At 35.6% G+C, this 13,190-nt stretch overlaps 1 protein-coding gene across 2 annotated transcripts in view; it reads left to right on the top strand.

The window, feature by feature from the left end:
• The window catches only part of ALCAM (activated leukocyte cell adhesion molecule), a 202,977-nt gene extending 193,042 nt beyond the window's left edge, over positions 1–9,935 (top strand). For both annotated transcript variants that reach the window (XM_045785287.2, XM_045785286.2), the window contains one exon: positions 9,820–9,935. In XM_045785287.2, coding sequence (XP_045641243.1) covers positions 9,820–9,907 — 88 coding nt within the window. In that variant the 3' untranslated portion in view covers positions 9,908–9,935. The remainder of the gene's footprint in view (positions 1–9,819) is intronic.
• The last annotated feature ends 3,255 nt before the right edge of the window (positions 9,936–13,190 follow it).

Raw genomic sequence — 13,190 nt, 5'->3', positions numbered from 1 at the left:
GTTTCCTTTGTCTTCAGGAATGTTACTCTGCTGGCATTCATGTGTAGCGAAAGCATGGAGTATGGCCAGTCTCAGAAGCTCACTTGAGATTCACTGTCCAGTTTTTACTGGGGCTTCATTATATAGGCATTACTGATTGACTACTTGGCCATGTAGTTAAACTCAATTTCCAGCCTCACTCTTCTTTAGAAATCAGACTGATATCACATGACCTAAAGCTGTAAATCATATAGTTGCTCTTTCGGGTGTGGCCAGCCCCCACTCTTAGGCCATTGGGTGTTGATGGACCTATCTTGAGACATCATCTCAGCATAAACTATCAGCTGTGATTAAAGACGCCCACCAGGAAAAGAAAGCCACTCCTAGCATTCAGAGTATTCTAACTATTTAGAGATTATTTCCCAGGAACTGAGGACAAAGCCCAGGCCTCTTTTGGGACAAGACCAGATTCCTTATTACACAATGTCCTTTAATAGGTTAAAGAAATTTTTGAAATATTCCTAAATTACTAAGAGTTTCTATCACAAATTACTGTTGAATTTTCTCATGTTCTTTCTACATCTACATTACATCTACGTTATTTGTACAAAAAAACCATACTGTTTTCTTATATTCTTTACTCTGGTAAATTATATTGATTGATTATTGAATATTAAATGTCCATCTAAGTTGACATTTTTGCAAAAAGAAAAGGTACCCATAGAATTCAGATTCTGTAGAGATAACACTTTGTTTTTTAATATTGTTAATTTGTATTTTGTTCCTTTATCGTGCTCAGTCTTTTTAGAGAATTAATTTTCTTAATAATTTCAAATAACTTTATTTGTTTTGCTTTTATTTCTATTGCTTATTTTTAATTTTAATTCTTTTTGCCCTTAGGATTACTATTCTAGTTAGAGTTCAACTTTCTCTTCTTTTTCTAATTTCATAAAGTGAATTAAAACTTTAGATAACTGATATTAGCCTTTCTTCTTTCATAACACAAATGCTTAAACTATGAATTTCATTCTCAGCATTGTGTTAGTTGAATTCCACAAACTTCAGTATGTTGTATTTTCATATTCATTCAGCTCAAAATATTTTCAGATTTCCTTTTGGTTTCTTTGGAGCCATGTAACTCCAAACATTGTTAAATTCCAAACATTTCTCATTGACTTCTGATTTGTTAAGCTTTCACAAGCTTTTAGTCTTTTGAAATGCGTTGAGATCTATTCTTTTTGGCCTACCATGCAGCCATGCAGTATTACTTGGTGGATGCTAGATGGACACTTAAAAAAAAGTATTTGGTGGTTGATGGGTACAGGGTTCTATAGCTGTATGTCAAATTAAGGTAGATAATAGTTTGTTTATATCATCTTATCCTTACAGAATTTTTTTTCCAATTATATGAAATTACTTCACATGTAAGAGGGTTATAAGTATACACTTCCAATACTAGAGCTAGCTCAGTACTTGTTACTTCATCATGATCGTGCATATGGGATTTTGGTCCATTAATTCTATCAGCTTCTGAGACAGGGGGGTATTACCTTCTCTAAATAAGATTGTGTGTTTGTCTATTTATTTCTCCCTTTAATTTGGTCAATTTTTGCTTTATGTTTTCACTAATGACATACAATTGTTATGACTTCCTTACGTATCACACCTGTTACAACTATAAAATGTCTCTCATTATTGCTGTAATGTTCCTTGTGTTGAATTTTACATTGCCTGATATTAATAGAGATACACTGCTTACTGTTTACATGTGTATCTTTTTCTATCCTTCTATTTTCAATTTTCTATTTTTGTATACTTACAGCACATTTCATATACAGTAAGGTTGATCAAACTATGACTCTCAGGCTGCTGTCCGATTTTGTAAATAAAGTTTTATGGTAGCACAGCCATGCTAGTTTCTTTTCTTTTCTTTCTTCTTCTTTTTTTTTTTTTTTTTAAGATTTTATTTATTCATCAATGAGCAGAGGGAGAAACAGGTTCCCCATGGAGCAGGGAGCCAGATGCAGGACTTGATCCCAGGACTCTGGGATCAGGACCTGAGCCAAAGGCAGATGCTTAACCCACTGAGCCACCCAGGCGTCCCCATGCTCATTTTTTTTTTTTTTTTACATACTGTTTGTATTGTTTCACACTATGAGGCCAGTGTTGAAGAGTTGGAACACAAACCATATGGCCTACTGCCCAAAATATTTACTATCTGGACCTTCTAGAAAAAAATTTATCCCCATGGAATGTAGCATTTAGTTATTCTGCTTGCTTAGTACAGTCTGACAGTCTTCCTTTTAATTGGAGGATTTAGCCAAGCTACACTTAAGTGTTGATGTAATTACATTTAAGACCACCATCTCACTACTTGTTTTCAGGTTGTTCTCTCTTCCTCTTGTCCTACTTTCTTTTGAGTTATTAAAATAAATTTTAGTATTACATTTTAATTCTCTAATGACCTTTTAACTATACCTCTTTGTATTTTTTATTGTCATTGCTATAGAAATTACCATAAGAGCTCTTAATTTACAACAATCTACTTATGTAATAATATAGAACCCTTGAAACTTTATAAATGTATTTAACCTCCTTCACACAATTATAGTGTGATGGATGTAATATATGCAGTCATAATGGATATGACAGCAATAGCAAAAAGGATGGAGGAAATTAAATGAAATTATAATTTTTTTTTAAAGATTGTATTTACTTATTTGTCAGAGAAAGAGCACAAGCAGGGGGAGCGGCAGGCAGAGGGAGAAGCAGGCTCCCCACTGAGCAAGGAGCCTGATACGGGACTCGATCCCAGGACCCTGGGATCATGACCGGAGCTGAAGGCAGACACGTAACAGACTGAGCCACCCAGGTGTCCGTGAAATTATACTGTCTCAAGGGTCTTTTATAATGCTGTATATATCACATTAAATGATTGATTGTCTTTATAAAAAAATTGTTTTAAATAGTATTTATAGGAGCGCCTGGGTGGCTCAGTCATTAAGCGTCTGCCTTCAACTCAGGGCGTGATTCCGGCATTCTGGGATCGAGCCCCACATCAGGCTCCTACGCTGGGAGCCTGCTTCTTCCTCTCCCACTCGCCCTGCTTGTGTTCCCTCTCTCACTGGCTGTCTCTCTCTCTGTCAAATAAATGAATAAAATCTTAAAAAAAATAAATAGTATTTCTATTTTACCACATATATATATATATATATATATATATATATATATATATATATATATATATATGTATGTATAATGTGCATTCATTCTTTCTTGTACATCTGAGTTTCCATGTAGTGTCATTTCTCTTCAACCAAAGAACTTCCTTTAAGACTTCTTTAAGGACAGGTCTGCTAGTGATGATTTCTCCCAGTTTTCCTTCATCCAATTTAGTATGTCTTTATTGCCTTTATTCAAAACGTCTTTTTACTGGATATAAAATTCTGGGTTCCCATTCAGTTTTTCTCTGCTTGACTTATTTCACTTAGCATAATACCCTCTAGTTCCATCAGTGTATATGCAAATGGTAAGTATTCATCCTTTCTGATGGCCGAGTAATATTCCATTGTATATATCAAGCAAAGTCTTCTTTATCCCTTCATCTGTTGAAGGTCATCTCAGCTCCTTCTGCAACTAATGAATCATTGAACACTACATCAAAAACTAATGATGTACTATATGTTGGCTAATTGAACTTAATAAAAAAAAATTCTGAGTTGAGGTATTTTTCTTTAAGCATTTTAAAGATGGTTGGTTATCTCTGCTATGCATTTTTTCCTGATGAAACAGCAGTAATTCGTGTCATTGTTCCTCTGCACAAATTTTCTGTGGCTACTTTCAAGTCCTTCTCTTTATATTTGCTTTCAGTTAGTTTGATTATGATATGCTTAGGTGTGTTTTTCTTTGTATCATTCCTCCTTGGGGATTACTGAGCATTTTGGATCTCCAAGTTAATGGACATCAACAAATCTGGGAGTATTTTTCATTGTTTCTTCAAATATAGTTCCTGCCACATTGTCTTTTGCTTCTTCTACTGGGACTCCAATTACACATACATTAGACTGTTCAGTATTACCCCACAGGTCACTGAGGGTCTTTCTTTTCCCTGTCATCTTTCTGCTTTTCAAAATGTGTAATATTATGTTTTTTTGTCCTCAAGTTCACTGAGGCTTTCTTCTGCTACATCCTATCTGATGATAAGACAATTCAGTGAATTGTTCATTTGCAATATTGTAGTTTTAAGTGGTAAAATTGTTTTTGTTTACATTTTTTTGCACTGAGATGTCTGTCTGTTCTCTCACTGTCACCACATTTGTCTTTATGTCATTGACTATGTAATACAATAACTGATTTGAAGTTCTTCCCTGCTGTTTCCAAAGTCTGTGTCATCCAAGGACATTCTCTGGACTTTGTATTACATTTTTCTATTCTTCAAATGTATGGTAACTTTTTAAAATTATTATCCTATATTAGTCTTTTGGGGTGATATGTTGTAGAGATTCCACGTTCCATTGTATTCTTCTATAGGATATGGATTGTTTTTCCTAGCAGACAATTAGATTTCTGGCTGATTTCCTTGATTTTGTGAAGGTGACATTTTGTTTTATATGTCATGTCTGTCTTGGTTGAATACTGAGACTCAACACATAGTCTTTGCTTGGCTTTTCTGCAAAAGATTGATATGTTTGCCAAGGACTTTTGGTTTGGTGAGATTCAACTCCAAACTGTGTTTCCTTGTGTCAATAGTAACTAAATCTATGTCACATTTTTAAGCTTCCCAGCTGTTGCTTTCTGCTTGGCTAAGTGAAACTTCTCTCCTCCACACACACAGTTTAGGGATCATCCAAGGAGTTTATTGTGGTTTACACACGTTTGGGATTCTCACCACTCGGGCTCTCTTCTTTCTGAGATTTTTTTCCCCTTTATTTTCAGTATTTGCTCTAATTAGCCTATGTCTCTCCAGCTGGGAAGTGACATCAGAAGAGAAGTTATATAAAATAGAGCTCACCCAGTATAAGGGTCAAATGTCCTTCAGTTTCTACTTTCTTTTTGTCACCCTCTAGTACAATCAAATAGTTTATTCTTTATTTTTCTGAGAGTTTATAATTGTTATAAATGTAAGGATTAACAAAACACAAGGGTGTGGGTTTTTTTTTTTTTAATCATTAATGGTACCAGAGCTTCTAATAGTCCATACTTTATTTCAAAGTTATGAAATCCATCATGTCCTCAACCATACCATAACTTCTTTCTTCCCATATAGGTCAAAGAAAGTTAAAAAAGTCAAAATTGCAAAATTGATTTATTGCATTGCTAATTTTTTAAATTAAAAATTTTTTTTTTTTAGAATATGCCTACAGAACATTGACTCTTTTATATGTCACTCTCTAGTGGCCCCAAACAAGTTGGAATTTTCACTTTAAAGGCAAAGAATAGTGGTTAATGAAATGAGTTTGAAAGAAAAAAGAGTAAGAGGGAGAGATAGTGAAAGAAGTCTAGAGAAAAGGAATGTCAGAAAAATCGGAGAGGTGAGACAAGGCAAGGAGAATAAAAGGAAAGGGGAGAAGAGGCTTTGAGACTCATGTGGCTTTCCTTGATTACCACAATAGCGTACTGACTTATAGAAATTATGGTTATTACTATTTATTAGAATATATAGTTAGAAGCGCTTAGAATAATCAGGGTATGTGTTTATGTATATAGTTTTATTCAGTTTTATTTGAAATGACTGGAATAAGGAATCACCTAAGTACTGTCATTTCAACATAGTATTCTCTCTATTTTGCCTTCTGTAAAAAAGCATCTGGGTATGTATGGACTTTATACTGGTGAACACTAATACCATGAGGAACAGTGGAAGGAAATACATATGAGATGTGATGAGGTCGGTTAATTCAATTCAGTAAAAGAAATGTCCTTTGGTTGCCTACCATATTCAGTCAGTATAGTATGTGCTGTGGGTAAAATAGAAATAAACATAGTGTTTATTCTCAAGGAGTTTATACTCAAGTCAAGGAGATGAAAGAGATTGGCCACATCTTGAATTGTCATGAGACAGATGGCTAGAGATCTGGGTGGAGACTCTCCAAGGGAAGAGCTGGATCTTTCTGTGTTTAAGGGCTGAAGAAAGGGAGACTTACCAGTATCTTAATAAGAAGCCTGAGAGGGCCATGCCTTAGGAATAGGGGTAAACCAAAGGTAGACTCTTACTAAAACTGCAACTGAGCCTTAACCCAGCCCAAGCCTAGACTGAACTGGAGTCATTGTCCCCTCACCCTATCGGCTTAACAAAGAAAAGAGAAATCTTACCTGATGGAAAATAACTTTGTGTGGAGTCACTACAGTTCATTTATATAGACGGTGTCATGGAAAATGAAAAGGACTGGCTGTGCAAAGAGTCAAGAAAATACAATCAATAATCAAGAGAAAAAGTAGACAGGCAGACCCATGCATGATTTGGACATTGTAGTTAATAAATAGACAAGGACATTAAAGTAACTATAGATAATATATTGAACGTGGAAGAAAAGATGGTCTAAGGAGATGAATGGAAAAGATAATTAAGATTTTTTAAAAATATTTTAAAATCAAATTGACATTTAGACCAGAAAAATATTGTATTTGAAAATAAGCCTTTGGTGGATGAATTTAAAAGCAGACTGGCAGGGTGTGCAGTTGGTTAAGTGGCTGACTCTTGATTTTGGCTCAAGTAAGATCTCAGGGTCCTGGGATTGAGCCCCGCCTTGGGGTCCATGTTCAGTGGGGAGTCTGCTGCTCCCTTTCGCTCTCTCCCTCCATCCCCTTGTGCTCGCTCACACTCTCTCTCTCAAATAAATAAAATCTTTAAAAAAATAAAAAAGTAAAAGCAGATTGGCCACAGCAGAACCCAAGAGAAGTAAATTGGGATACAGATCAAAAGAAAACACCTCGATTGAAGGGCAGAAAGGGTAAAAGAATAGATGAGGCATGTAAGAGCCAAGAAACATGTGGGGCACACACAGAAGATCTAACTTATGTATAAGTAAAATACCGCAAAGAACAAGAATGCCCAGCACCAGTAAAATAAATAAAAAAATCATCATGTGTTCACGCAGTCATAAGCTCTGTAGCAATGAGAATAAACAACCTATAGCTACAATCAACATTATCCGTGAATGTCACAAACATTAGTTTGAGTTTAAATAAAAAGCAGATGGGAATGAATACATGTGGTACGATTCCATTTATATACAAATTACAAGGACAAGTAAAGCTTTCTGTGAGAATTCAGGATTGTGGTAACCATTGGAAAGGTGGTAGTGACTGGAAAGGAGCATAATGGGGGGACTTCCGGGTCTGCAACTCTTCTGTTTCTTGAGCTGGGTACTGGTTACAGTCAAGCATTCAGTGTTTGAAAATTCATTGAATTGTGTGTTTATGATAGATACATTACCTTGTGTAGATGTTAGTCTCCAATCAAACTTTTTATTTTATTTAAAGATTTATTGTATTTGAGAGCGAGAGAGTGCTCGGGAGCACGGTGGGGAGGGGCAGAGGGAGAGGGAAAGAGAGAATCTTAAGCAGGTTCCACACTGAGCATGGAATCCAATGCAGGGCTCAGTCTCCCAACCCTAAGATCACGACCTGAACCGAAACCAAGAGTGGGGCACTTAACCGACTGTGCCACCCAGGCGCCCCCAACAAAACCATTTTTAAAAGGATTCATAGATTTATTTTAAAAGGAAAATGATTCATAGATTCATAGAAAGTTCAAGCTTTATAAAAAGTCCTTAGAGAACATCCTAATTCACCATTCCTCCATTTTACTGTTGAGGTTATTAAAAAACTTTATGTTATCAGTTAGGTGATGTGTTAGCCAAAGAGACTAAACCTCAAATTATCTGTGATACATACAATGTGATATAAATAATGTAGACAGCATATGTATGTTACACTTTATATATAAAACTATTTTACATATATTTTATTATATAATATATATTTTATATATAAAATATATGAGAGAGAAAACGAGGCCATCTTCTTCATTCTTCCATTTGCCTGGAAAATACATATGATAAGGACGTTGTCATTCCCCATGATGTACCATATTACTGCAAGATGGAAAATATTTATGTGATACTATGATATAAGTCAAGACATAGAATCAAACTTACATGTCTTATTTACATTTTTAAATGTCTGTTGAAAATTCTAGTACATATTTTAGCACTTAGTCATGTTGGCAGAGTTTGAGCTTGCTCTCCTGCCTTATGAATGGACTTAGAAGGCTGTAGTTGAAGCTAAACTAAGAATTTTTAAATCACAAATTAAATTAAACTTCTGCTAAATATAATGAGTGTCCCAGTTTAAATGAGCCATATGTCTTTATCTCACTCGTACATATATCATATACCATTACATATCTCTTTCTAGTAAAGTTGTGATTCTTAGCAAATGACTTAAGGAATTCTATTTCAATAACAGAAATACTTTTAGGGGAAAACTGTTAAAAAAATTTTTAAATTGTAAAAATTCTTTTAGGAGAAAATTACGTTTAGGGGAAAAATGGAGTTTTCTCCCCAGTTTCCTTAACACATCTGGATATATATAATGTATTTTTTTTTCTTAAAAATAGAAATACTACTAGGACTTTTATGGCAATGATAATTTGAAGTACCATATCACAGCGGTTTTGTTGATGTGCTTAGGACAGGGAGGGAAGGAGGGGGAGTTAAGGAAGGGAAGAAAGGAAGGGAGGAAATGGTACACTTTTTTTTTTTAGGTTTATTTATTTATTTTAGAGACAGGGAGAGCATGAGCAGGGGGGACAGAGAAAGAGGGAGAGAGAATGTGAAGTAGACTGTGCTGAGTACAGAGCCCAACGCCAGGGCTCGATCTCACGACCCATGAGATCCTGACCTGAGCCAAGACCAAGAGTCAGACACTTAACCAAGAGTGCCACCCAGGCACCCCAAAGGTATACTTTTTGAAATACAGTTAACGATTTTTCCTGAGTTGTCCCAAAACCAAGGAATTTAGCTGTGCGCATAAGAACACCTGATTTCAGCTCTTAAAGGATAGAACCCAGTCGTGTGTAACTTGGGCATGCCACAGAGCCACCAGGAGGTCTCGTTTATCAGATTGCTGGCCCTCCCCCCAGAGTTTTTGTCTTCATTGTTCTGTTGCAGGGCCTCAGGATTCCCACGTCTGCCAGTTCTGGGGTGGGGGGGGTGATACTGCCGGTCCAGGGCCACAGTTTGAGAGCTGCGTTAGCTTCTGCTGCGTTAGCTTCTGCTGCCAGTGTTCCGTCATACACTTGGGCCCCTTTCTACTCTTGCTTTTGATGTAATCGATAAAACAATTGATAAAGCAAGATACAGGGCATTCGCTCAATCTGGATGCATAAGAGGGAATGCTAAAAGGGAAAGGCCCTAATAAAACTCCCTCAGAAAAATTCTGTAGCAAGTTTCTACCCAAAAGGAAAATTTGGATTATTCAATGATAATAATTATGTCCCAGAAAGTGGAGAGAAAAATAACCCAGCCAAAAACATGATGCAACTAAGTTTGTATAGTCTGTGTTCAAAATAATCGATTGCTTTTTCTCCTGCCATGTATTTAATGCAACTCCACTACCAAGGTAATGGCACTGGAATGTGTTCTGTTACCAGTCAAGGCTCGCTGCTGTGGAACTGTTCGCTGCACTGGTTTGCCTGTGTTAAATGTAAAACGTTCGCTTTTCGAAGATGCATTAGTAAACCCTAAAATTGAGAAGAAAAACAAAGTTTAAAAAAAAAAGAACAAAGTTAAATGCGCGTGTATCAACATGATGATATTTATCTAATTTTCTTAACAGGACTGCATCAAAACATGTAAATAAGGACCTTGGTAATCTGGAGGAAAACAAAAAGTTAGAAGAAAACAATCACAAAACAGAAGCCTAAGAGAGAAACTGTTCTAATTGTTGTCCAGGTGGGTAGGCTGTGTGAGGTTTCTAGAAATAATTCCCAGGCAAGTATGACATATACCAGGACAGGAAAGGGAAAGCCTTGATGTTAAAACACTTCAGAATTGCTGCTTTCGAAACAGGAGGAGAGCTCCTGCAGAGGACACTTGGGGGACTCAGAAAGGTGTTCTCAGAAGGGTGGAATTTCAGTGGTCTCCCCATCCTCTCAAAAATAACCACGATCCTCTGAATAATTAAGTCGGTTTTGGGATTGTAACCATCAATTAGCATTTTGTATTCTGATGCCAAAAATTTTGCTGACTGCGAAGAAGCTTAATTTTATAAATTGATATTTTGCTTGGATGAGAGCTGATTCTATTACTTCGAATTTATTTTAAAAAGCAATTATGAGAATACCTTTTAATTATAAAAATTTTAATCTAGGGATTTAATCCTTAACAAGTGTCCATGTATATATGCAGCCATTTCCCAAACTATTTTCATGAAAAGCCTAACAAGTTTGTGTAGACCCACAAACACTTTTGTAGACAGTATGCATATTATATATGTGTGTGTACATATATGTATCTACATGTGCACATACATGCATGTGTGTGATGGATATATGAATGTTACATATATTGCATATATTTATATATAATAGCTATATGAGTGTGGTTTTTAAAGACAATCTCAAAAAGAAGTCTTCCATGGTATTGCCACTTGGAATTTGAGCTTTTCATTTTTATTTATGTTCTCTTGAGCCAGCCAGAAAGAGAAGCCATTTGGACAAATGATTTTGTGTGTCCTTGAGAATAACTGTTGCTGTAGCTTGCTCATCTGATGTTAAAATCCCCAACAACCACAGTAAAACTTTGGTTCATTATAAATAAAGCACAAGTCACAATCTGAGTGGGTCACCTAAGGCAGGAAGCATGGGAAAGAATTATAATTGGAAGGATGCACACAGGAAAGAAAAATAGAATAACTGAAATAAGACATTTTTAAAATCTGAAAAGCAAGACCTCAAATGGATCGGGTGAAAGAAGTAAGAATCCGGCCCCTTCCCTGGCCTGCTGTCCGTCGGAGGCCGGGCAGGCAGCGCCCCCGCCTGCTTTGTTTTTTCTGCCTCCGTAGAGTTCATTCCTCAGTCCTTTTTAAACATAGATTTTGCCTTCTGTTTTCTTCAAAATTAGATAGAGTGAATTCGCAAAAATTAAGCTTAAAGACAAAACCTACGGAATGAAATATTTTCCTGAAAAAAACCTCTAATCTTCATATGAATTAAGCAATTTTCATAAAAATAAAGACTCTCAACAATTCCAAAAAATTATTTATAGAAGGGCAACAACAATGCCTGGGGCTACAGATGGGTTCAGGGACAATGGAGTTTTATGAAAGGCTCCTAAAAAGTAATTCCTATCACTTTTAGTACAAAGCATCTGTTGATGGTGAAAAATGATTGCTATGGTAACTTACTAAATCGTGTTTTTTTTCATCATTTCAGAGAAAAAAACTATATAGACCAATTGAAGCATGAACGTGGATTGTATTTAATACATATACAAAGACATTGACAGCAATTCATGGTTCAAGTATTAAGCAGTTCATTCTACCAAGCTGTCACAGGATTTTAGAGAATTATCTCAAGTAAAACAATGAAATGAAATTACAAACAAAAACAAGTTTTGGCAGCCATGATAATAGGTCATATATTGTGTTTGGTTTGATTTTTTTTTCTGTAAATGTCTGCACTGAGGATTTCTTTTTGGTTTGCCTTTTATGTAAATTTTTTACGTAGCTATTTTTATACACTGTAAGCTTTGTTCTGGGAGTTGCTGTTAATCTGATGTATAATGTAATGTTTTTGTTTCAATTGTTTATATGGGTAATCTGAGCAGGAACATTTCTGATTCTGATTGCTATCAGTAATGCCCCCAAATTTTCTTGCAAGCACCTAAATCCCAAAGGTGGCAGCTTGTGAAGACTGGGGACGCACACATCGCTCTATTCAAAAGCTGTGATTTTTTTATCACAAGGGAGGGGGAGGCGGAGAGTCAGACTGATAAGCAGTAGACGAATTGATTCTGCGCACGCACCACCAGCTGACTCTCAGAAGTAAATCACACATGCATATGGACACACACATAATAATGGTACTCCCAAACTGACGATTTTGCCTATTCTAAACAAGACGTAACACTGAATTTGGGTAGCGCTTACCTTTAGAGACACCTGCTAATAAATTATTTTCTGTCAAAAGGAAGAAAACCAATGTGTGAGAGACAGTTTGGAAAAATCATGGACAACATTCCCATTTTCATAGATCACAATGTAAATCACTGTAATTAAAAATTGGTGTTAAATCCTTTGGGTTATCCACTGCCTTAAAATTATACCTATTTCCTTTAAAAAAGATACCAGTCAGAATTGGAGATTTTTAACGGTGGTCATTATCAAAGCTGTGTTATTTTCCACAGAATATAGAATATATATTTTTTTCGTGTGTGTTTTTGTTAACTACGCTACAGATATTGAATGCACCTTGAGATAATTTAGTGTTTTTAACTGGTACATAATTTATCAAGCAGTACATGAAAGTGTAATAATAAAATGTCTATGTATCTTTAGTTACATTCAGATTTGTAACTTTATAAACATGTTTTATGCTTGAGGAACTTTTTAGGGTGGTAGTATAAATTGGAAACTTTTTGAAGTAGACTGGATGAGGGCCAGTAGCTACTTGTGACTAGACTTTTAAACTTTGCTCTTTCAAGCAGAAGCCTGGTTTCTGGGAGAGCCCTGCACAGCCATTTTTGTCCCAGGATTTACATAACTTTACAGGAGAAAAAAAAAACAAAAAACAAAAAAACCATCAGATTTCCAGGTAAAGAACTGTATTCTTCAGGAGGAAAAGGAAAACTGGTGTTGGTGTTTTAGACTGATGGAATACAAATTATGAAGGCAATGAAAAATAAATAGAAGATAAAGTCAGAAGGAGATTGGGAATAATATTTTGCCACTTCTGCATTATTTAGAAACACATGTTATTGTACATTTAGTAAACTGTTTATTGTTCTGAGCAGTAGAGACTCAGTTTAATAAAAGCTTCCTGTAGTGCACTGGTACGGATTAAATACAGAAAATATCCTACTAGACTCAATGCTGTATAAAATATTATGGGGAAAAAGAAAATATGTTATTTTGCCTCTAAACTTTGATTTATTCAAGTTTTATTTGGCAGAAAAAAAATTGAATCTTGGTCAATATTTAAACCAAAG

Source organism: Ursus americanus, chromosome 4, assembly GCF_024610735.1.
Source record: "Ursus americanus isolate L20-20 chromosome 4, mUrsAme1.1.p, whole genome shotgun sequence".
Classification (NCBI taxonomy): Eukaryota; Metazoa; Chordata; class Mammalia; order Carnivora; family Ursidae; genus Ursus; species Ursus americanus.
Note: the sequence above shows the minus strand (reverse complement) of the source record. Positions and strands in the feature narration are given on the sequence as shown.